Genomic DNA, 26,184 nt, shown 5'->3' with positions numbered 1-26,184 from the left:
GTACCTCTGTCAGAAATATCCAGGACAGTTGGATGCCAAAATTAAGAAAGGTGTTTTTTATGCCCCCCAAATTCTGAAGCTTATGAAGGATCAGACATTCAGTACGATGAACGAAACAGCTTCAGGCATGAAGAGTTTGGATGAGGCATGAGAATTCAAAGATGTTTGGAGCAAATTCTTGGGTAATGTTAAAGATGTCAACTACCAAGAATGGAAACCACACTGTACAACTTCCAGAAATTGGGTTGCCGCACGAGCTTAAAATCACATTTCCTGCAGTCATATGGATTATTTTCCTGCATTTTTAGGAGCATTCATTGAGGAACATGGCGAGCGGTTCCATCAAGATTTAAAAAATGGAACGAAGGTATCAAGGGCGATGGGACATCTCCATGATGTCAGATTACTGATAGTGTCTAGTGCAAGATAACACTACTGAGGAACACAAACGCAAGTCAACACAGCGTTCATTCACATCCAAGTGCAGCAAACAATGTTCTTGTAGTGAGATTCATACATTCTAGCAATGAACATGTTACTTTTTTTGTTTATTGCAATTTGATCATGTCCCATTAAAATTACACATTCTCTATTATGGTATTTTCTATCGAAACTACAATGTGAAATTTGGATTTTGTATAGCAAAACACTGTACATGATAGGCAAAAACTGTTTACATATTTCAAATCAGCACACCTTAAATTAGGATAAATCACCTCTTCAATCTTTCGCTGGAGAGAAAACTTTTTTCAGACAGGTGTAATTTGTAATAAGACATAACGATGAAAATGTAACAGAGGGAAGAAAATAAAAGCTCATTCATTTTAACTTTTCAATTTTATTGAACTAAACTGTACGTTCCTGCAGGTCACAAAACTTATCCTAGGCGAATAAAGAGATCAGCACTAAGCCCTAAAGAAAGCTGCAGTTTTCTGCACCACAGTGGCTAATCCTATACTTCAAACTTTTAATAAATAACGATGATCTCGAACCAATTTTTTTTTTTTTTTTGGTAATGTGCTGAAGCAAGGGTTCATCTACATGCCACTAGCAGTGCAGACCTGTAGGTATGAATATTTGGGAAGGACCACAACCAACAATGATGATGATGATGATGATGATTACAGAAAGAAAAAACAATCTGAATATAAAACACTAAAAATTTACAAATCACAGGAAATGTTCAACAGGCAAATAAGTGAATTAGGACAGGCGACAAAGATTATCATATGCGCACAAAATTCAGAAAACTGTTCTCCCAACTTGCATATAAAATTTCAAATCTAGCTGGTACTAGTGAACCTAATTTTGTTTAACTGGAATCTTTAGCCATGATGTTACCATATACACGAAAATAACATCTCAAAGACTAGATATCTCAATGTACAATAAAACTGACTATAGGTTTAATCCCTTGTAACTGTATTATTATACTTTAGCCGTATATCAGAACATTAATGTTCTGCTAAATCTGGACTTACAAAAGATTAATGCATCAGAACATTATATTAACTAAAACCAACCAACCAACCAACCAAACCAGAAAGCCAAACTGTACAAGTTCTGCTGACAGAACATGTAAGTTTAGTCTTAACAGTAACCTTTGGATTAAGGAATCTTCAAATGACAGTAATTTTAAAGCTCTACCTATGCTGTAGTAGTGGTCCATTCCAAACAAATGTCTCTAAACGAAAGTTTATGAAAACAATTCTTGTAAAGAGAACTTCACAAATATTCCCCTTTTCTGTTGAAAGAAACTCAACAGGCTGATTACGAGAAAAATTTGAAAGGTAATACCTTCCAAGAGATTTAAATTAAGCGAGTCCAATTTTTTTTGGAGTGAAAAAGAAATAATACTATGTTTAGTATTATGACTATAATCTTTGAATGAGGAAGTTAAAATGTGTTGGGATTCTGCTTTGGTCAAATGTTGGTCAACACAATTGACTTCCTATTCTACAATCAAAGTCACTTAAATACTCACACATCAAATGCCCACCGAGAAATGTACAAACTAAACAGGGCTAATGTAACAGTATTTACAAGTAATACTATAAGACAACTTATCAAAATTAACAAATTTTTTACAACATGAAATGGTACAACATGTGTAGCATTGTGGTATATAATAAATAATGACATGAGGGTGAGTTAAGAGAAAATATCCAGAGTAATTTACTGGATGTTTGGTCTTGGTCATCAGTTAAAAATATTCCTCTGAAGTTTGGTGAAGAGGGGTGAAATAGGGTGAGGGTGAAGAAAATGTGGAGGCAAAACTAAGATGAGAATGGAGGAGTACCAGCCCCCAGTAAGTACCAGTGCTTCTTGTCTGGACATAAATTTATACACACCTTAAGCTAGTATTGTCAGAAATCATGTTACACCAAGTGTGTGCCAGCAAACTACATGTACAATAATAGCTGGTTTTCCACTTTTATCTACAACAACAATGAATGATTTACACAATGGTAACACATTCTTCACCGTTTCCCTACAAATATTACTCTATTAAGATTTTCCCATTTATTATTGCAATTATCAAATTGACATTGAAATGCCACAGGTACAGTTGCAATGTGTAGAAATGTAAAAAGCCAGGCAAGTGTATTAAGGAAAGTCTTTTGGGATAAAAATACTCATGTCACAAGAAAGAAGTTGGGTAAAAATGAAAACAGATGCAACACGAGAGAGAAAGAAACCAATAAATTTTTATATATTGAACACACAATGCTGTGTATGCTTGTGAAATGGTACCTAAATGAAGTGATTTATTTTGATAGCTGCAATAAACATGAGACATTTATAAATAAACACACACGCACATTCACACATTCGACAGAATCACAATCATTCTCTAACTTCGAAATATTCGACTTGCTCTTTTTTTAAAAACTATGTCCTTTTTTTCTATAAATATATTTAGTTCTAAGCCAAGGTCTGCCATTTCAGAGATTTCATAAATCTTGAGGCACTTAAGTCAAATAGCATAAGTCAGAGTGACCTGGTAAGATGAATAATCAATTACTTAAGCACAGACAAACCAACAACTACATAGTAACTGATAGGAAGTGTTAAGACTGTCTTTTGATAGATCTAGAAATTTCAACTATCTTAACAAGAACTAAAGGTTGTAAAGACTGGCCAAAAGTTTGTAAAAGTCTCAAGTACTCCATGACAAGCTTGCTACCAATCCAAGCACCAGAGTTATGAACTGTATAAACTCTTATTGCAATAAGTAACTCTTGAAGCAGAGTTCTGCCCATAAGTAAAGACAAATGTAACATATCCATGATAGCAACCTTTACAAAAGATAACATGGGCATAAGTAACATGCTGCTATGCTGTACACAATGAGGCCCTTACTTATGAGCTGAATCCTGTGCAATACCAGTTTAGCTCCGCAAAGCAGACCTAGGCTAAAACGATGAGTCAACTGAAATTTGCACTAATTACGGCACCCATTCCCATGCTATTGTTTAAAGACTCATTATGCTTTGAGAGCTTTCATGAGGCCATCAGTAGACAAGGACTTAGGGCGCTCGATAGGAAGTCCTAAGGCACGGTCCCACACCAGAGAAGCCAGGACACCCAGAGCTCGTGACACTCCAAACAGCACTGTGTAGTAGTTCATTTCCTTCATACCATAATACTGTAAAAAAACAACAATGTGATACCATTCATTATATACAGTTTGAAATATACAAATCCCAGGACTTGTTTATAATAACTGCAGTTGATTCTGAGGTTAATACTGTTGGTGTTATTCTTGAAAGTGGTAGTCTAGTATTTTGATAAGGATGCCTCTTAAAAGGAAATGCAATTCAAGTGAACACAATGTAAAAGTAGCACAAGTGTGCAGTTTGTCCTACACTAATTATGCAGTAAATAATGTACCTGGAAAGGCTGTTTGCAGTAACAGTGCATGGAAAAGTAACTATTTCAAATTGCTTCAAACATTCTGTGCACATGAAAAATATTTATGTAGGCTTCATAATGTCTCATTTTCAGATGTTGCATGAAATGTTTTACCTGCACTGATGAGACACAGCAGGCAGGAATTCTGGTTAATTTCATTAATATTGCAGACAAATATTCCCAGGATCTATATTTAAAAGGATAGATTGTTGCCAAGGATGTGAAATGACTAAGATCTAGGAAAATTGGAGAAAAATATCAAGTTAAGGAAATACATTCATTTGAGTAGTTACTAACAGTTGTAAGGGCATCAATGTCTGCAAATGAGCTTTCTAAATGCCATGCTGTTACACAGCAGTTATTCAGTTTGTGAAATTTCTTACTGAAGGCAAAAATCTGAACAATCACGTGGACAAAATCCTTGTACATCTAAAATTCCTGCAAATATCTTCGACTCTTTCCATTGAAGGTATCAATTATGTACTATAAGTGTAAATTACGTAACTTTATTAACAGAGAAAAGTTAGAATCAAAATAACTTAAGAGAAAACTCACTCCTGGTGGCTTGTGTCACCAAAAACTATCTGATCAAAAGGTTAACAAGAAAATGGAGTACATAAAGAAACTTTTGAGATACATAAGGTGAAGGAGCAAAGTTATTTTATGATGAAATAAAATGGCCTATCTGCTGCAGTGCTGAAACAAGTCACAGTCTCTGGAGGGATGACTGGTACACTGTAGTTGATCAAGAAACCAACTCTGCATAGCCATTGCTGAAATTAACATTAAATGTTACACTGGATTTTCATCTCGAAGCTCATTTTCATCTCTGTATCTCAATTTGATTAGTGTAGGGTTATTAATATGCTAAATGTCCAGCTCCATGGCTAAATGGTTAGCGGGCTGGCCTTTGGTCACAGGGGTCCCGGGTTTGATTTCCGGCAGGGTCGGGAATTTAAACCATCATGGGTTAATTTCGCTGGCACAGGGGCTGGGTGTCCTATGTGTTGTCTTCATCATGATTTCATCCTCATCACGACACGCAGGTCGCTTACGGGTGTCAGATCAGAAGACCTGCACCTGGCGAGCCGAACATGTCTTAGACATTCCCGGCACCAGAAGCCATATGCCATTTTATTTTCAATATGCTAAATGAAGGTGTTTTGTTTCTTCTTGCCCAAAATAGTTGCCAAGACATTTTCAATAATAAGTCTTAAAATATCGACCTCTGAAATGTAGCTCAAGAGTTATTCTGTTTATTTTGTGTCATATACCAGGATTAGTTAACACATTGGAGATGCCGCCCGTAGTTTCTACGGGCGCACGATTTCACTGCTACTGATGGCGCTTGGAGAATCTACGAGCGTGTTTTCACTGTGGCTAGATAGAGAAGCCGCTGTTCCAACAAGCTCTTACTTCATAAGTTATGAATTTCATTATGGTCGGTATTGACAATTGATCACTATCAAAGGGTAGGAAGGGTCCACCTATTCAATACTATTAGTTTGTATATTGTCTAATAATATTTAATAGGTGGACCCTTCCTACCCTTTGATAGCTCTTACTTCCTCAGGACACTGATGCTTCCAGGGAGCATACAGTTTACTACTTATGAGCTGAAGTCAAGGCATCATCTTTCAAAGCATTTAATAACACAGCTGCGTTCCGACATCACTCACAGCTGTGAAACGAGCGGGAAAGTATGTGCGTACGGACAGGAAGAGAGTGTTTTGGAAGCTTGGCTTGTTTGTGTCATTCTTGTGGCTATTATGTCTAATTCAAGCACAAGAATTTAGACGATGAATCCATATTGGATGTTCTTATGGAAGACTCTGGTTCTGAAATGGAGGGCAATGGTGACAATTTCATCCAAAGTGACCATGATGATTCTGACACTTCTGGCAAGTACACTTATTTAGCTAATTTCAAATAGGTACAAAGTGGGTTCTGTAATGTAGTTTTATTCCGGGTCCTTAATAATTTGGGTTGTTTCCTGTGTACAGACGACAACCTGCAGCAACCCGATGCAAGTCCGTCAAGTTACGAACAGCGGGAAAAACATCAAAACAAAGGGAGGAAGCCTGCAGTTCAGAGACCTGCTAATGATGACGGATGGTCATCTACCGACAATCTTCCTCAATGACTGGTATTTCAAGAAAAATGTGGAGTCAGAATTCCAGTGGATTCTAACAGTGATGCATGGGAATGTTTTAGTAATTATCTGAACGTAGATATTTTTAGGGACATAAAATCAGAAACAAATCGTTATGCAAGCGATGCAATAAAAAAGAAAAATCGCAGTGAACAGATAAAGCAAAGATCTCTCTCTGGCTCTTGGACTATAGTTACATTGAGGGAGATTTATCAGTTCTTTGCAATAATCATTCATATGTGTCTGGTTGTGAAGCCAAAGTTGACAGATTGGGCAAAATCGCCTATTCCTCAAGCTCCTTTCCCGAAGTCACTCCTATCTAGGGATAGATTGAGCTATTTTGTCAATTTTACACTTGAATGACAATCGAACTTCTCCCATGCGTAAGATTAGACCGATTTATGACCATTTTATTAGAAAATGTAAAGAAAATTTCTATCCCACTGAAAATTTGACAGTTGATGAGGGCATAATATGTCCTTTCCGAGGCCGGGTAGGTTTCCGTGTTTACATAAAGAATAAGCCAAACAAATATGGAATAAAGTTTTACATTGTCAGTGAGGCAGAATCTGGTTACGTTTGCAACTGTGAAATTTAGACAGGGTCGGATAGGAGAACAAATAACACGGTTCAGGAACTAATAAATCGGTTATGTGGTCCTTATTTCAACAAGGGTCACACTATTTATATGGATAGATTCTTTACCAGTGTCCCATTGTTTCATCATTTGAGGAAATACCTACCGACAATTTTCAAAGCAACTAAACTGAGAAAGGGTGAAGTGTTATTCAGATGTAAACAACATTTACTTGCACTCAAGTGGAAAGACACAAGGGATGTTTATTGCCTTTCATAAAGACACGGGGCAAAAATGACAAGTGATCAGGTAAAATGTAAACGAAGAAAAGCCGGATGTAGTATTAGATTACAATAAAAATAAAACTGGAGTGGATCATGGGGATCAGTTCCTTAGTTATTATCCATTCCAGCATAAGCAACTGAAATGGTGAAAAAAAAAAAAAAAAAATTTTTCCATACCTTTTGTATGGCTATTGTAAATTCCTTCATAATTTACAAGAAAACACGGTCAAATCCAAAGAAAGCACTTTAGAGGGCTTTATGATTGAATTAGCAAATAAGTTTGTGGAAATGGGAAAAATTGACAATCCAGTACCCAGCGTGAGTAATATCACAAATTCTGCTGAGTGACTGACTGGGAGGCATTTTGCAGAAAAAATTCTGCCCACCACAGGAAAGCAGTATGCATCTAGGTACTGCAAACTATGTTCAGACAAAGGGCAAAAGAATAATGGAAAGAGAATTAGGAGGGAAACGCAATGGTTCTGCAGCATTTGTGATACTGGTTTGTGTATGCTTAATTGTTTCAAGCTAATTACTGTACTGGTTGTAACAATATACCCATGCCAAATGACCTCATAGGCTAGACTATGTATATATCAGTATGTTTTAGTTGATTTGTTTTCAATACAGTAGAAGTCCGTTATAGCGAGCACGGCATATAACGAGAACTCCGTTATAGCGACGACTTTTTTCTGTCCCTTCAAAATTCCTATATTAAACTGTGTATCGTCCTTCGGTTACAGCGAGCGCCCTATCACTGGCGCATCCGTTATTACGAGCGATTAAGCGTGCACGATTTTTTCCGTTACCGATATTTATGCACCCCAGCGATGATACTGCATGCGATAGATTACCTTCGGCATAGTTTCCTCGCTATGTTCACTAGCAATTTCTCTCGTCGACATTCGAAGGTGATGTCTGAGTCGATTAGTAATATCCGTCGACAGCTGTTCCGTAAAGAAAATTCGAAATGAAAGAGAACATATTAAATGCGTAAATAACGTGTCCGATAACGGTTGTTAACTCGTTAAAAATTAAGGCTGACTAAACGACCGCTTAATTTTGAGGCGACATACTGCAATTAAGTAAGAATGGGATACACCTAGAGTTTTTTCTTCAAAATGGCGCCCGGTAATGACGACGTAGTGTTTTATTCTCCGAGTAAATTAACCGTAAAATGTGACGAAAAGTGCGGAAAATGTCGAAGATTAGTGAAAAATGGAATGTTGTGTGATTCATGTGATCCATGGTGGCATTATAAGTGCGGAAATTGCCCTAGAGACGTGAAAACTAATGAAAATATTGACTGGATTTGTGAGCAGCGTGTTCGGAATGTTGTTGTTGGGGACGGCGTTGACGAAGCACCAAAAACAGTCGATGAGGAATATAAAAGTGCATTAGAAATTATAAACATTCTAAAAAAGGACAATGAGACACTTAGAGTTGAAAATCAAGAATTAAAAGAAAGACTGCGATCGCTAGAATTTGGGACTGACCATTCTTCGAGTGATATATCGGTACAAGTAAAAAACTCGAGCACGTGGTGTCAAGTAGTTCGTGGATGGCCGGCTAAGAAGAAAGCTACAACTGAATTTCTGGAATAAACATCAGAAATAGGTTTTCTGCCCTAAATAATTTAATTCTGGAAGAAAGTGATCACGCGCGTGAAACCAAATCATCGCGATCCGCTGCCGTTGCAGTGCCGAGTTTAAAATTTAGGCCTAGAATTCAGATTCAAGACCCAGTTAGGCCTAAATCGGCGAAGGTAGCTGTGTTTGGTGATAGCCAAGGAAGGGGAATTGCGGGAGTGATTAACGACGAGAATATAGCAGCAACTGGAGAAATATATCCAGGAGCTTCTATCAGCAGTGTTGTGGAAAACGTAGAAGCAGCAACTAGGAACTTCGGGAGCGGCGATGCAGTGCTTATCATCGGTGGGACGAATGACGTAGCTCACGACAACGCCAAGAATGTAAGATCACAACTTAAACATACACTAGGGAAGCTGACCCACACTAACGTTTTTGTAGTGAACGTGCCCCACAGGCATGATTTGAGTAGAGACTCTGTGTGAACATTGAAGTGGACAAGGTCAATACAGATATTGTTAAAATTTGTAAACATTTTCGGAATACTCAGGTTATTGAATGCAGCAGTTTTGAGAGATACTGTTATACAAAACATGGCCTCCATCTAAACAATTCAGGTAAACGAAAGATAGCAAATACTGTTCTAGATTTTATTGATCTTAAGATATGTACTGTAAAACAGGCAACTCCCTTGAGTTATAATACTGACCAGGAAAACTAGTAGAAAGAGCCAGCTGTACTTCAAGCTGGCTCAGTCAACTAGAAAAAGAAACTCAGGATAGTAAGGAATTTCAAGTTACCCAATTGCAACAGTCAAGTTTTAGGGAGGAAGGGGGTCTGAGATTGCTCTTGGTAAACTGTCAAAGTGTAGTAAATAAACAATTAAAATTCGGTACATTGATGGAATCTTATGAGACTGATGTGGTGATAGGAGTGGAATCGTGGTTGAAAGAAGGGTTGGGTAACGGAAGTATTTCCAGAAGGCTACACAGTCTATCGTAGAGACAGAGGAGATAAAAAGGGAGGGGGGGGGGTGTTTATTCTGGTGAAGGAAACTTACTCTTCACATGAATGGTTTACTGATGAAAGGGATGAAATATTAGGGATAAAATTAGTTTGTGATAATATGAAGGAGGTGGGAATTATAGGAACATACAGGCCTGGAAGAGAGGAAAGAGACATGGAAATCTTTGAGAAAATAATAGATTATACTCGTAAAAACAATAATAATATGGTAATAATTGGGGGAGATCTAAATTTGCCTGAAGTTGAACGGAACGGAGCTGCAAGTGAAGCCCATGAACAGAAACTGGCAAATAAGTTAATTTCGGAGGGAGGATTTACACAAGTAGTACAAGAACCGACTCGTCTCAATAACTTACTAGATGTATTCTTGGTTAAACCATGGGAAATTGTTGATAAAACTGAGGTAATTGAAGGAATAGGAGACCATAAGGCTGTAAAAATGGATGTAGTAGGACTCGTACAAAAAAGGCTTAATAAGAGGGTTACACAAGACAATAAATTGTACAGAAAAACTTAAGTTGATGAATTTGGGACTTACCTTAAATCACAATTCAGTTGTTGGATAAGTGAAGGGAGTAACGTGGATACACTTTGGGCTAAATTTAAAGGAATCATTTGGGAAGGAGAGAAGAGATTTGTACCTGTTAAGAAGGGTAAAATGACCTCAGACCCTGTTTACTATACAAGGGAAATAAGAAAATTAAAAAGAAAATGTAGAATAGTAAACAGGAAAATCAAAGAGGGTAGGGAGAGTAGAGAAACTAGTAAACAGCTAATAAGGGAACTGAATAGAGTGAAAAAGGAAGCAAAAGAATTATATGAATGGCATATTTCAAGAGGGTAATGACCACAAAGGGAAATGGAAAAAGCTGTATTCATACATCAGGAATCAAAAAGGAAAAGGAATCCAAATTCCTACAAAGGTGGGAGAAGGGGGTGAACACTATTTAACAGATACTGAGAAAGCAAACCTATTTAGTAGGGAATTTAGAGATTCAGTAGATGATTGTCAAGAGTTGGAAACCGAAACAGAAGATAGAGAGGAAGAGAGACAGAGGGAAACAAGAAGCTTCTCATTCACAAACGAAGATATTTTCAGAGAATTCCAACTGCTTCAGCAAGGAAAAGCAGCAGGAAGTGATCAAATTACTGGGGAGGTATTAAAGACAATGGGGTGGTACATAGTGCCTTATTTAAAATTTCTCTTTGACTATGTCATAAATGATAGTGTAATACCAAAGGAATGGAAGGAATCTATAATAATACCAATTTATAAAGGAAGACCTATCAGCCTAACCAGTATAGTTTGTAAAATACTGGAGAGTTTAAAAGCAAAGTACATCAGAGGGATATGTGATGATAAAAATTGGTTCATGAGGAGCCAGTATGGATTTAGAAAGAAATTTTCTTGTGAGGCACAACTGGTGGGATTTCAGCAGGACATATCAGATCAGTTGGATTCAGGAGGCCAGTTAGATTGCATAGCCATAGATCTTTCCAAAGCCTTTGATAGAGCGGAACATCGAATATTATTAAAGAAATTGGAGGGAATAGGATTGGACATAAGGGTTATACGTTGGATAAGAACATTTCTAAATTCAAGGGTTCAGAAAGTCAAAGTAGGAAATAATATATCATAGGAAGAGAAAGTTTGGAAGGGAATTGCACAGGGTAGTATAATCGGTCCGTTACTTTTCTTAATATACGCAAATGATTTAGGGAACAATAAAACATCAAAAATAAGATTGTATGCAGATGACATAATTGTTTATAGGGAAATAAATAACAATGAGGATTGTTCAGAATTACAAAGGGACCTTGAGAGTATTCAACAATGGGTTGAAGAAAATAATATGAAGGTTAATGGAGGCAAATCAACTGTTACAACTTTTACAAACAGGAGCTTTAAAACTGAATTTGAATATACTTTGGATGAGGTAGTTATTCCAAAAGATGGCAAGTGCAAATACTTAGGTGTGAGATTTGAAAGTAATTTGCACTGGAAGGGTCATATTGATGACGTTGTTGGGAAAGCATACAGATCGTTACATGTCATAATGAGGCTACTTAAAGGATGTAACAAAGAAAAGAAAAAAGTTACTTGAGTATGGTTCGTCCATTATTGGAATACGCAAACAGTGTTTGGGATCCTCACCAAGAATACCTAATAAAAGAAATAGATAGTGTGCAGAGGAAAGCAGCAAGATTTGTAACAGGGAATTTCAGGAGAAAGAGTAGTGTATCAGAAATGTTAAAGGAACTTGAGTGGGAAACTTTAAGTAAGAGAAGGGAGAAAACTAGACTTATAGGATTATATAGAGCCTATACAGGAGAAGAAGCACGGGGAGATATCCGTGAGAGGCTTCAGTTGGAAAATAATTTTATCGGCAGGACTGACCACAAATATGAAATTAGAAGAAATTAGAAGAATTCGAAGAAAGCGATCGGGGTAAATTTTCATTCATTGGGAAGGGTGTGAAGGAGTGGAACAGTTTACCAGGGGTAGTGTTTGATCCTTTTCCAAAATCTGTACAGATATTCAAGAAGAGAATAAACAGCAACAGAGAAAATAAATGAAGTGTTAGAGGGCATTCGACCAGTGCAGGTTATTGTAAATAAAAAAATGTGTGTGAATAAATTAATTCCATCCCCTGGTCTAAGGAGTTTGGACAGCCAAAGTAGGGGACTGACTGTAGGGGTGAAGTACAGTGGGGACTTCGAGGGCCCTGGGACCGCTACGGTAGCTGTGAAGGCCCTTCAGGAACTCTGAAAAGTGGTGGCAAAAGGGGCTCTGGTTAAGACGCAGTAGGTCGTTATGCTACTTAGGATCCAGAACGGGTAAAAAAAAAAAAAGTAAATATATAAATGCAATGTAGATATTAATCTTACACCAGTTGTATAGTATCATTTGAAATAATTCCACATGCTGTATATCAGTTGACTATATTTGTAAGTAGTACAGGAGATATAAGTAGAATTTTGTAAACAATATAAATTTATTAAGGATGAGCTGTGTGTTTAATAGAAAACTGTCAGCGTAAACTGTATAATATTGTATTATAGGAAAATTTTCATCTCTTGTTAATTTAATATGTAGTGCTTGACAATGTATTTTAGTGTACCATTTGCCACCGAGGTAGACACCTCATTTGCAAATAAAGAGATTTTGATTTGAATATGGCACAGTGCTTAATTGATTTCAGAGGTTAGTTTATATTTTGTCGCGTCTGGTTAAATTACGGAAAGGCTATAATGAAAACTTATAGCGAGAAAGGTATAAGTTCTTCTTTTTTTTTGCTATGGGCTTTATGTCGCACCGACACAGATAGGTCTTATGGGATAGGAAAGGCCTAGGAGTTGGAAGGAAGCGGCCGTGGCCTTAAGGTACAGCCCCAGCATTTCCCTGGTGTGAAAATGGGAAACTACAGAAAGGTATAATTTCTCTACCGGCGCTTGATGTGTTTTTTCATCATACGTATAGTACGGTTAGGTTAGGATACGTGACGCTGGTTGAATAAGAAAACTGAAATGTTTGCAACAAAATGCGATCGATCATCTTCGGTACGGTATAGTTTTCTCACTACGTACATTTGCGAGCTCTCTCGTTGACATTCAAAGGCAATGTTGGAGTTGGTTAGTAATACCCATCGACTGCTGTTCTCTAAAGAAAATTCGAAATGAAAGAGGATAACACGTTTCCATAATAAATGCGTAAATAACGTGGCCGATAGCAGTTGTTAACTCGTTAAAATAAAAAAGACTGAAGTAAACGATATCTTAATTTTAATGTCATATACGGAAATTAAGAAAGAATGTGACACACCTCAAGATATAGCAGAGTACCTACATCACTGATTTCAGAGGATATTTCGTATCTTCTCGCGTCTAGTTACGCCTATTTACATGGGTTTCAAATATGTTTTCATGATAGGCTACATATACGGTTAGGTTAGGTGACTGTTTGTAGAAGAAAGCTGAGGTGTTTGCCACAGAAATCTCTGGAATGATGCCGTATTTCTCCGAACCCAAGACTTTTTTTTTTCTCAGAATCTCGTGCGAAAACTCAAGGGTGGTTGCATTCGCGGCCTGACATGGATCCCACTGGCAACTACCGCGGTAACCACGCTGCTTCTTTTCACACGCGCACAGAACTCGTTGACAATAAACGACCGCCTCTTTACTACACATCGCTAGCCGCGACAACCGGTTGTACAGTGCCTGTGTGTTTCTCAAATCTGCAGAATGGTATCATAACATGCGACCCTTCGAATTCTTAGAAAAGCCATGGCTACTCAGTGGCAGAGTCATAACGCGTCTATTGTACTTGACGCTCAGTAAAATTAATTTTGAAAGACAGCAGGAATATTTTCGTGATGGATCGTCATATTGTAAAGATACGTGGAAAAGGTATTGCCGGCAAATTTTCAACGGGTTCTAGTCGATATGATGCTAATTTTAAGTTAATGTTTATTAAACACTCAAAAATGTAGAATAATTGTGCAGCCGCAGGAAAATACGGCATAGGCCTAACTAAAGCTAATATTTAGCGTTAGCGTGAAGAGAAGGAGCTAAAAAAATGCGTACTGTACAAAAAATGCATTCAGTGGCCGCAACAAGGACGCTTTAAAGAAGTCGAAGATGAAATTATGAGGTATGTGCACGAAAAACGCAAGGGCGGAATAAACTCGTTCGTTGAATTTCAACGTTCGCGATTAGGCCTATACATCGCTAGCCGCTGAATTTGGCCGAACCCGACAAGCGAGATGTGCGTGTAACGGTAGCCGGTTATATCTGACGCTGCATAAAAGTAACAGTTTTATAGACAGCAAGAATAATTTCCTGATGGATCGTGGTATTATAGAGGCGCATGGAATAGATATTGCCGGAAAATTTTCAACGAGTTCTCTTCGGTATTATGATGCCAATGTTAAGTTAATGGTCCTTAAACCCGCGGGAATAAAGAACAATTGTGCAGCTGCAAAAAAGGAATAGAAATACGGCATGACGAAAGTCAATGTTCGGCGTCTAAAAATAGTCCACAAATGCGTAGGCCTACTGTACAACAAGGCATTCATATGATTTTACAAACTTCTGTTTGAGCCAGTTTTAAATTTTTTGGAGGAAAAAGTGACCCGGGTTTATCTTGGATTCGGAGAAATACGTTACTATAATTTTTTTAGATGAAATTAAACATGCAGTTTCATGTAGTACCGGATTACGAAAAATAACGAACAAGTAAGCTCTAGTGTGGATATCATCTGCGGAAACGCAAGTTTTGAACAAACTGATTGCAGTTCCATACCGATTTCAAAGTGCATGAAGGGTTTTCCGACTTTTAGACAAAAATCGGATATAACGACAATCCGTTGTAGAGAGTAAATTTTTCGCTATTATGAATTCTCGCTATAACGGACTTCTACTGTATTTGCAAATTTTTAAAATATTAACTGACTGGTATCCATAGCAACATCAGGAAAAAAATTTTTTGCTTGCAAAACATACCATGTTCATAGATATATAAAAAAGTAAACCGATGTACTATTATAATAATTAAAACAATTTGTGAAGAGGAAAGTCAGGTCTTTCTAATTATTCCAACAGTTTTTACAACCATTGCTTTACCTAACCATGATAAAACTTTTTAAAATGTTAAAAATCCTGCGATTTCTGGAGGATAGAACCAAATACAGTAGAGACAATACGTGACACTCAGCGAGATATCGAGGGACAGCTATAAGAGCTCTCTCTAGCGGGTAGACCTGAGAACTACTGATTCTGTCATAAGATCACGTGTATTTGTGTGTGAAGTTTTTGGTGTTATTTAGGCGTTTTCAGCGAGTTGACATAAATAGTAGCGTGTCATTCCTTGAGATCTCCTCTCAACATGTGGGGAAAGATATGTACTGTGTTTGGCTGCAGTAACTATGAAGTAGAGAATAAAGCGCAGTCTTTCTTTCACTTCCCTTGTGACAAGAAAATGTAAGTAATATTCTGTTTGCATATGTATTCTTCCAGTGACAGATTTTTATAGTACTTCATAATCTTCTGACCTGCTCGACCCATATTTTAACTGGCTTAAAATATAATACACATATTTTATCGTATAGTGCAGCCGTTAACCTTCAATCCCGATGTGTTGTAGGTGTGAGCTGTGGGTTTTGAAATGTCACAGAAGTGATTTGGATAAGGTGTACAAGAAAGAAGGGACGTTACGCTTATATAAGAATTATAAGATCTGTTCAGATCATTTCCAGGCCAGCGACTTCAAAAATCTTCGACTATACAGCCAAGGGTATGTTGCATTTTTACTCTAAAATACGTAAATATTCCTCAAAGCATCACTATCGACAACATTTTCATACTTTTGTTTCTTTTATCCCTCTTCTCAGATTAAAGCCGGGATTTTGTAGATTTTCTTTCTGTTAGTAGGCTTTATGTTAAGAGGAAAATTGTCCAGGTTTTAAATGTTAATTCATTGCATCATGTGTGTACGGAATATGCCGATATTTTTATTGACAAGTGTCTTAGTGTGATGATGCAATGTTTTTTAAATGAGAAAAAAGACAAATCTAACCGTAAAAGTTCAGGCAGGAATGCCAAAGCAAAAAAAGTAATGCATTAATGAAAGATGCACCCATTTCACAGCAGTCCATTTCGTATCTTGTTTATAGTTCCGTTTTATGAGTTTCGACTTGACAGTTAGCCGGAAGTCAGCCGGTGGTGCCAAATTGCCACGAATACAAACAGCTGATTTACGATACACACACAAACAGAAATGTAAATACTGGAATATAAGTCCATAATCGGTTATTTTTTGTAGCAATATACATGGTTCACGTAAGATCAATAATGCACAACACATTTAGGATAAGGCTACAAGATAAAAATATGTCAATGCTCGAACAGATAAACCGTGAGAAAATTAAATCTCTACTCACCATGTAGAAGATCTTGCGTTGCTGTTAGATTCAGTTTCCCGTAACGAATTAAATAATCCTACAAAGCGAATATACCACTCATTTCTCAGTCACTATCGGCATTGTCATCGTCTGTTGAGGTTTCACTCTCGCTTGGCCCTAAAGAGATAATAAAGTCTTCAACATAATCGTCTGAACTACTTTATGCCCGTTCCTTCTGGCTATCCACCACAAACTGGGTACTGGGGCTTGTTTTGTTTCAAGAGATGCATAAGATCCTCCTTCCCCATGTCATTGCGAACCGAAATATTGTGCTCCTTCAACCACATAATCAACTCAATCTTTCTAGCCGCCATTGTTGGTGCTTTGTCAAGAATGACTAACATTACAAACAATTTCCTGGACCCGGTTCCTTAGAGGAGTACCTTGTCCGAAGGGCTTTCTTCTCTTGGGAGCTTCATCCTTAAACGTAGGCGTTGACATGACAGAACATCAAATTCACACACGGGCCTAAAATTAACCTACTATATAACTACCGAACGAAATGTTAAACTAAGCTACTATATAAAATAGATCACCTGTTGCACACTATTTACTACAATATAACGTGCTATACTATTAAAAATACTAAACAATACATTTATAAACTCTACACTGAGAAATATAAACGAACAACAACCTAGCACAAAGACACACAAAGACCGCGAAAAGAACCGAGCACAATACAACACACAGCTGATAGCACGTGGTTACAGTAAACAACAAATCGACAACACTGCTAACCGCAACTGGAGTCTAACACGCTCTATCGGCGCGATCGGCTGTCTATGATTGGCTGTTGATTAATCCACTTACCCTCCGCCAAAAGGCAGCGCTCAAACATCAAGTCGAAACTCATAATAACTGAACTATATATGTCTAATTTCAGTCTTTAAATAATAACCTTTTAAATAATTCTTCATTCATTTATCCAGAATTGCTTTAGCAACTTCGAAGTTAATATCTCAATAATGCTTTCTTTCTGGACGTAATTTATTTATCCATTTTCGTATATGCATTTCCATCGATATTTGAATTTAGCGCGACTTTTCAGGTCAAGTCACTAGGAGCGCCACCGTCGGATTATCTCCCATTTTAACAAGGCTAAATCCGTAAGTGTCACGTATTGTCTCTACTGTATTTGATAGCACATTCAAATATGGCCGACTCCAATGTGTTAATAGAACTCGTGTTGAAACTAATACTAACTCAGATGTCTTTGTAGTATTTAAAATAAAACTGAATTCTCGTTTGTAAACTGCCAACAAGTGGAGAGATTTTTCAAAATGTCCTTTTTCAAATGTGCGCCACTATATTTTTATTTAACAGGAAGGTAGTTGCCGTAAATAAAATTAGGACAATTGTTGTACTTCGGTGGGAAGTTTAGTCCTCCTAAAAATTAGAAAATGTGACGGTTTCTTTCTTCACGGACCAATTCAACTGATTCTACTTCAGTGCATCTTCGATGCCATCATTCCAAAGTCCTGTATCTACAGTGACTGTCTTGGCAATGTATTCAGAGCTTGGCAGATGCAGCTTTGTGAGAAGCCCTTCTCATTTTCTTACACCTTTCTTTCCCAGGTACTGGCTGCAGCAGTGTTATTTGTGGTATGATGACAGTCCCCATTTTGAAGTGCCATTGTTTTTATTCTCGCTAGTCCTGTCTGTATTTAGTGTTCAGTGTTCAATTTTTGCACTGATGTTCACTATCATGTTCAGAGAGGACAAGAAATGTTTACGATCTATGTACTCAATTGAGCCATTCAGTATTAACATTTAATATAATTACCTGAAGAAGAACTCCAGAATGAGCATCCACATTAGGCCATGGGTTCTTCACTTTCCCAGTTTCCATGAGAATAGGAGGCACTATTTTGTACACCTGAGACACCAGCTGAAACAAAAAAATATTCCTTACTGAAAGTGATTCAATGACTAAGGGGCCACACTTCTAGACTGCAAGTCCTCAAGGAGATTACTTTAGGAAATACACAGGTCAGTTGAAATAGAAGTTATGAATCTAAGAATAAGCTAACTATAGTCAATTTTTATCACTACTGTTGTCATTGTCACAACCTTCATAATGTCACAATCTATACTCAAAATAGTGCATCAATAATAATAACAACAATGTACCAAAGGCAGAGTGTGGGGAGGCCAACTACAATGCTGGCAAGAGAGAATAATTATGGTGCAGTTGTGACAATGTGGATGGGGCCGGCAGCGAGCAGAACAGTGCTAGTCAATTGTTGAGGCCTGCGACACGGAAACTCTAGAAGAAGCTGAGTAACAATGGACCAGATGCCAAAATAATCTGGAATTAATAACTATTAGCAAAATAATCTGGAATTAAAAACTACTAGTCTATACATATAAAATAGGGAGTTTTGTCTGTACATTGCTCATAATTTGAAAATAATGGTATTTCTGTATCAGCCATGTCCATAGTAACAAGGAAACTCACTTTTTACTTTTCTATAATGTCTGTCTGTCCGTCTGTCTGTACACGCATCACAAGAAAACAGCTTAAGAGAATTTAATGAAAAATCAGTATGTGAAGTCGGCGGATGAGCCACTACAATCTAGGCTATAAATCATTTTACTCACGCTGAGTAAAATGGTAGTTTAGGGGAAGGCCTAAAATTTAATTCTCAAATATTTATATTATTAGTGTTCCTATCGATAAATACTACATAATTAAAGTTATATAGAATTAAATTTCCGATCACTTATGTCGTACATTGTTACCGTACCAGCTTTGATAACACAAATATTAACCATAGAATCATAAACTTTCGTCTCCCAGACTACGCACCCGTGTAGTTTCCGCGGTAATTTCCAGATGCTAATGAACTGTGCCTTCCCCCTCCATCTATTCTTCCCTGGCTATCAACAATTAGTGCTGACCTTGGTTTCAAGCATAAAGGTCCAGTTGTTTGTTCACTGCGATATGACCGTCGTCTGAGAGACGAATGTTTATGATTTGTGAAAGTATTCGTGATTTGCACATAGCGTGGGGATTCGAAAAATACCGGTCGCCCAGTCGCCATGGCGCCTGAAAATATTTACCTGGCGCCTGAATTTTCAAATTCTGTTTTGAAAATTTATTTTTTGAAATCCGGAGTTCCCTTACATGTACGTTCCCATCACTTTACAAAGTAACAAGGCGTGTGGTGTTTCACATTGTTTTCTGTAGCTCATATATTCTAATATGTGCAATAAACATTTTCTGTGCTTTTGGCAGTCTTGAATTCTGTAATTGCTCTTCGTACCTTGGAACTGGACGTTTCAGTTCTGCGCGGGAGCTGCCTAGCGGTCATGGGAGATATCGGTGTAACTCGTCCAACAAGTATCCTTACATGTGGACATATCGTAACACATCTAGTTCCATTACAGATGATCGGCTATCGGTAGCTGAGTACAAAGATCAGACCAGAGTTGTGGAGAAATGCAGGGAACTACAAAGTGAAATAATTCCACAAACACTACATTACCCGTGACTAGCCGTTCCTCAACTATTGCCGCCTAAGCAGTGCTGATAAATTCCCATGGAGTTCATTCTTTGCATTTAGAACATACGGAATGATGTGCTTATCAATTCTTGTATTTTCACCGAACAATATTTATACTTTTAATTTAATTACAGCATCTTGGTATTCAATGGTTTGCACTTTATAAATACGGTTGTGTTTATTCCTGTGAGTTTACGGAAAATTTGCAACGTAGCATCAGACATCGAAGCTCACGAACTCGGAAGCCATTTAACGCTGGCGTATTTTACGTTTCTGTGCTATATTTGAGAAAATCGGCTAAATGAAACGAACAAAACCGCACAAATTGACTGATGCGAGTAACAGTGTCTTCTTTCAGATTTCTTCGTAAGTAGGGCCCGTAAATGTAACACAAAGTGATACAAAAGGGCGTGAATGTGAGAAAACACTTGATGGAAGTGCCGACTGTAGAGTTCAGGACGACAATGACCAGCGTGAAATTTATGGTGTTCAAGACAATGATAGGTCAAACATAAAAAATACGTTGAAATTTCAATTTTCAGGCAAACGGAAATTTCAGCACTTTCAGCGAAGTGCGTAAAGAAAATGAATGCTAATGTTACAGCATATGAATGCATTGTTCATGGCATCTTATCATATTGCAAAAAATAACAGACCCTACACTGATATTGAAGGTTTGGTTACATTGTTAAGCAAGCTGAATGTTACTGATTCAAAGAAGTGTGAGAATGATACACAATGCAGAGAATCGTAGCTTGAATGACTACCGTGGCTGTGCTATGAAGAAGGAATTGCGAAGTGTAAATTATGCAGTAACTTTCGTAGTATTGCCGACAAACATTCTAAAGGTGTATCCGGATTTTCAGGACCATTTAAACTGGAAATGTTTAAAACAAACGAAAAATTCTATCCTCACTCGAAGTGTTAGGAGGCTGAAAAAAATGGCGTAACAGCCCTAAAGTGCCTTGGCCTACCAAGCAACCGCTGCTCAGCCCGGAGGCCTGCAGATTATGAGGTGTCGTGCGGTCAGCACGACGAATACTCTCGGCCGTTATCCTTGGTTTTCTTGACTGGGGCCGCCATCTCACCGACAGATAGCTCCTCAACTGTAATCATGTAGGCTGAGTGGACCTCGAACCAGCCCTCAGATCCAGGTCAAAATCCGTAACCTGGCCGGAAATCGAACCCGGGGCCTCTGGGTAAGAGGCAGGCATGCTACCACTACACCGCGGGGCCGACAGGAGGCTGAAAGTTTCATGAAAAATCCTGAATGTGCACTTTTAGCGAGGTGCGTCGAGAAAATGAATGCTAAAAAAAAAACAACAGACCCTACACTGATTTTGAAGGTTTGGTTGCATTGTTAAGCAAGTTGAATGTTACTGGTGGGAAATCAAACAGGCACATGTAGTGTAATTTTAAAAGATGCTGAACTTGAAGGTGACTGGTGATTATTTGGGTTAGTATATCTTAAAATATAAATTTACATTCTTATATGAAATGAGACTATACTACTTAAGGTCACATTTCAAAAATAATACGTAGCTTTATCCTAGTCTAACCTGTGGTGTTCATAATGTATATTTGTGAAAAATGTGCTGGCTCCTGATGAAAAGGGGCTGGCTACTGAATTATTTCTATTTTCTTCTACCCCTGCACATAGCTGTAAATAGTGTGAATATCAGGTTTATTACAGTAATGTTTTTTGTACGTAATACGTAAGCTTAATAGGATACTGAAATGAAAAATCTAGCTCACGATAACGGCAGTGTTTTCTCAATTAGACAGAGAACCACTCTCTTCAGGAGACATTAGTGGTAATTTATTTCGTGAATGAAATTACCCGGCCAATACATGCATCAAAGATAAATATTATGACCGACAATTGGTTTACATCAATTCATCTGGCTGATTCTCTGCATTGCAACCATGACCTGACAATCATTGGAACAATGAGAATAGACAAGCCACAGATACCTCCAGAGATAAAAGCAGTCAAGGGAAGAAAGCTTGGGTTCTCCATGTTTTATTATGATGGTATAAAAACAATGGTATCCTATAAAGGAAAACCAAACAAGAATGTAATCCTCCTCTCTACATGCCATGAAGTAGGAACAATAGCAGCCAGTCGGAAAAAGATATGGCAGAAGACTACAATGGGACTAAAGGTGCCGTGGACACTGTCTATAAAATGTCAACATTGATGTCCTCTCAAAAAAAACAAAAAAAACAAACACCCGAGATTGCCAATGTGTATCTTTTATAGTATGATTAATACATCACTCTCCAATGGATGCATTATTTATGTGCATAAGATGGTTCAAAAAGACCAAAAGCCACTTTGAAGGCTAGAGTTTTCAAAGGATATATCCAAAATGCTAATGGCTAAGTTGCAAGAGAGACTTCACACACTAACTTTGAGGTGTAGCCTGAAGAGGACCATTGCTGAAATTCTTGGAAAAGATGGCATTCCTGAAGAGCCTCAATCAGGTACTGCTGAAGGAAGAAAAGTTTGCGCATTTTGTCCATCAAAGAAAAGAAGAAAAACCCGATTCCTTTGCAAGACATGCCGAAGCACATTTGTCTTGATCACCAGGCAAAACAGTGCATTGAATGTGCCTATTGAAGAAAAACTGACCAGAGTTAATTGTCATCACTACGTGTGGTAAATATTCTGCATTTTGTGTATAATGTTGGGTTTATGCTTATTAAAGTGCTTTTCTTTTTGGTAGTCTGACAGACTAAAGTTTATGATTCGTGTTACCCTGGAGGGACTTTATGATTCTAGGGTTAATGAATTTGTATTTTTGTTGCCAAGTCCATATCAACACCGAGCGAAGAGAAAATGGGTTAACAGAATTTAATGAAAGTCAGTATATAGTCGGGGAATAAGAAACGACAGTAAGCTATAAATTTCATTCGCCTTGTATGAAATTGTACTTTTAGGGGAAGGCACATAAATTTAATTTTTAAATACATATGTTGTTGGCCCTATCGAAAAGTACTACATAACAGAAGTTATATAGAGAATACAGTTTCCGACCATTTATGTTTTATTCAATTTTAATGTACCGATGATAAGAGTGGAATTTCAGAGTCGGAAGAAAACTAAATGTGAATGCCTAAAATATTTAAAGCGCATAACATTGATCAACAATAACATTACATTGACCATAATTTGTTGTGATATTCTTTGTATCTTACGCTGCCACTCAACTCCGAGAGATGGGATTACTGCTGTGTACCGAGTATAACAACCTGACAATATTGGCGGGAAATAGCTGGGGAGTTAGAAAACTTCCTTCTTTAGCATGCCATTCCTTTGGTTCATACATTTTCTGATACTGTACTGCTGGTACGTAACTCACGGGTTCATCATAGTATTCCAGCAATTCGATCCCTACTCCGACGCGCTGTTTTGAATGAGCAGTGTGCACTCTTAAGGCAGAGGCTCACTTAGTAGTAGTAGGACCTGGTCTAGAATTACAATTGGATGGTGTTATGCATCAATTGACCAAGCGCCAAAATGGATTTTTTTAGATTATTGCACCATCTGGTAGCTAAAGGTGTAAACTTTACATAGGTTATTGTTCGGACTCTTATTCTCAATATGATTTTGCAGGAAATCAATTTTGACCAAATGCCAACCTCTCAATCATTAAATTGGAGTTTTGCATCAAGTGACCAACCACCATTTCTGAGTCTGAATTACACATCAAATGACCACACGACACTTGCAGTCACTTGGTCGTGTGATGCAAAATGTAGATTCCCGCGTCGCAGACTTCTGCGCAGGTTTTCTTCCTTGTTACACAACATTCAAGTTCGCAGTGTTTCTCTGCTATGTGTCACCATTGTAGTTAACCTACTCTTTGTTTATTTACCGAAATCCCTCACTGTGATAAGTGTTTAAGCCTAAGCACATCGCAATGGACCGTTATCCTCATATATCTCGGTCTGAGCGAATTCTCTTGTTAGCGAAGAATCAGATGCTTCATGTGAATCTTCTGTTAATTCACAAATCAGTGCTTATATGTACTGTTTTATGACTTCAAAATGCTTTCCTATCTTAGGAAACTGAAGATTTCTTTTAGAGGGTCCCATCACACCTGCAATCGCTACGCCCGTTTCATTAAACGCTGTAAACGCTGATCACTGGCAGTCGACGAACAGCTCCATAACGCTGAGTTCATTGACAGATGACCGAAATTCTTTGGTTACTTTACGCAAATTTGTGGTAAATTGGTGCGGCCCGTTATCGTTACACTTATTAGATATAATACGTCATGATACAGTATGCTGTTAAACACACTTCTAAATAAGAAATTCAAACTGTGTATGCACGTTTGCTAGTTTTCCCTAAAATATTTAATTTTTGTAATCAAAGAACCAATATTCTAGGAAAATAATACAACAGACGAAGCTGTTCCAATCGCTTTGGAAGAATCTGATGAGAAACAGGCAACTGAAGGTGTAGATCCCACAATATTCTCTCCAGCAGAAGTTAGCCAACAACACTTGACTGCAGTAAACGAATTTCAGGTATGTTAAATGCGTTACTAAATTACTTAAAATTTCATTAAATTTAAGTTTCTTTATGCAGATTTATAACCTTAAATATTATTAATAGTAATTTTATGTTTTTATTTAGGAGAAATCAAGGACAGAAACTTTTTTTTGCTAGTGGCTTTACGTCGCACCGACACAAATAGGTCTTATGGCGAAGGACAGAAACTAGTGATGAAAGTGAATTATGCTCTGGAAGACCAAAGAAAGGACGAAAAAGAAAATATCCCAGCCAAAATAGGGGGACAAGAAAAATGAAATACATAAGGAATGAAACGTACATGACTCAAGAGGGGAAAATTGAAGGAATCTAAGGAGTTTCATGAGTATCTATGCCCTTGCAAATGTCTCTACAAGTTAGGTGCTGAAAATGCTGAAAAGGAATTTCAAAAATTCTATAATACAGATTCTTACGATGCTCAAACAGCACTCATTTGCGCTATGGTGAGTGAGCACGAAATTAAGAGGAAACGAGTTAAAGATCCAAGGAGAAAAACTGACCAGGAAGTACGTCATGTGGAATTCAGGTTTGCAGGACTTTCTTTCTCCAGACCTTTAGAATTTCCCGTGGCCGAGTACATCTAGCCTTAAAGAAGATAAAATCACCAAAGGGTATAAGGGATCGAGGAATCGCCGGTGGAAGGAACAGATGCCCTCAGAATAAGTTTCAAGAAATAGTTGACCACATAAAAAGGTTTCCAAAATACAAATCCCATTATGCCAGAGAACAAACACAGAATTTCTGGCACCAGATACTACAATGGATGTGATGTACAATTTATATAAGCAGGGGTACAAAAATCCTGTGTCACTTTCTTTGTATAAAAGGATATTTCTGACAGAATTCAATTTGCAAAGAAAGAGCATCGAGGATACATGTAACCTCTGTGAGATTTTACAGCTCCAGATTAAGAATTCCTCTGCCAGCAAAAATGAAATCTTTGACGACAAGAAGGAACATCTTAAAGATGCAACATATGCCCAGAACCTAAAATCCTCCAATAAGGAAAAATCGAAGTTGGATTGAAAACTGGAAACGTTTTGTTTTGACCTTGAAAAAACACTGCCATTGCCCCGTATTCCCACAAATGTGGTTTTTTACAAGCGTCAGTTGTGGTTATATAACTTAGGGATTCATAGTGGGAAAGATAATATAGGTCACTTATGTCTGGTTGGAAGGAGAAGCAGGACGAGGGGCTCAGGAGGTTGGATCCTGCTTGTACAAGCATCTCATGAAAAATGTGCATAAAGCCAAAGAAGTCATATTGTGGTCAGATTCTTGCAGAGGCCAGAATCTTAATATAAAGATTCTTCTACTTCTGGAAACCGTTTTGGAACAACATCCTACCATTGAAAAGATTACACAAAAATTCCTATTTCCAGGCCATAGCTTCCTCCCTAACGACAGCGACTTTGGGGATATAGAACGTGTTTTAAAATTTCAGCAGCACCTTTATACCGCCGAAGACTACATAAATGTAATGGTGTGCCGAAAGAAGAACCCGCTTGTTGTGCACAGAATGACTGGACCGGATTATCATAGTACAGTGCATTTGGAGAAGCACATTGTAAACAGGAAGACAGGCACAAACAGTGAGAAGTTAAAATGG

General features: G+C 37.7%; 1 protein-coding gene across 1 annotated transcript in view; it reads right to left on the bottom strand.

Moving 5' to 3' along the window:
* Positions 1-818: 818 nt before the first annotated feature.
* Positions 819-26,184, bottom strand: part of kdn (knockdown) — a 125,118-nt gene continuing 99,752 nt past the window's right edge. The window contains exons 8-9 of the mRNA XM_067150210.2: positions 18,289-18,393; positions 819-3,649 (exon numbers count right to left, since the gene is read on the bottom strand). Of these exons, the coding sequence (XP_067006311.1) occupies positions 3,488-3,649; positions 18,289-18,393 (267 nt within the window). The 3' untranslated portion in view covers positions 819-3,487. The remainder of the gene's footprint in view (positions 3,650-18,288; positions 18,394-26,184) is intronic.

The sequence above is a fragment of the Anabrus simplex genome, chromosome 6, assembly GCF_040414725.1.
Source record: "Anabrus simplex isolate iqAnaSimp1 chromosome 6, ASM4041472v1, whole genome shotgun sequence".
NCBI classification, from domain to species: Eukaryota; Metazoa; Arthropoda; class Insecta; order Orthoptera; family Tettigoniidae; genus Anabrus; species Anabrus simplex.
Note: the sequence above shows the minus strand (reverse complement) of the source record. Positions and strands in the feature narration are given on the sequence as shown.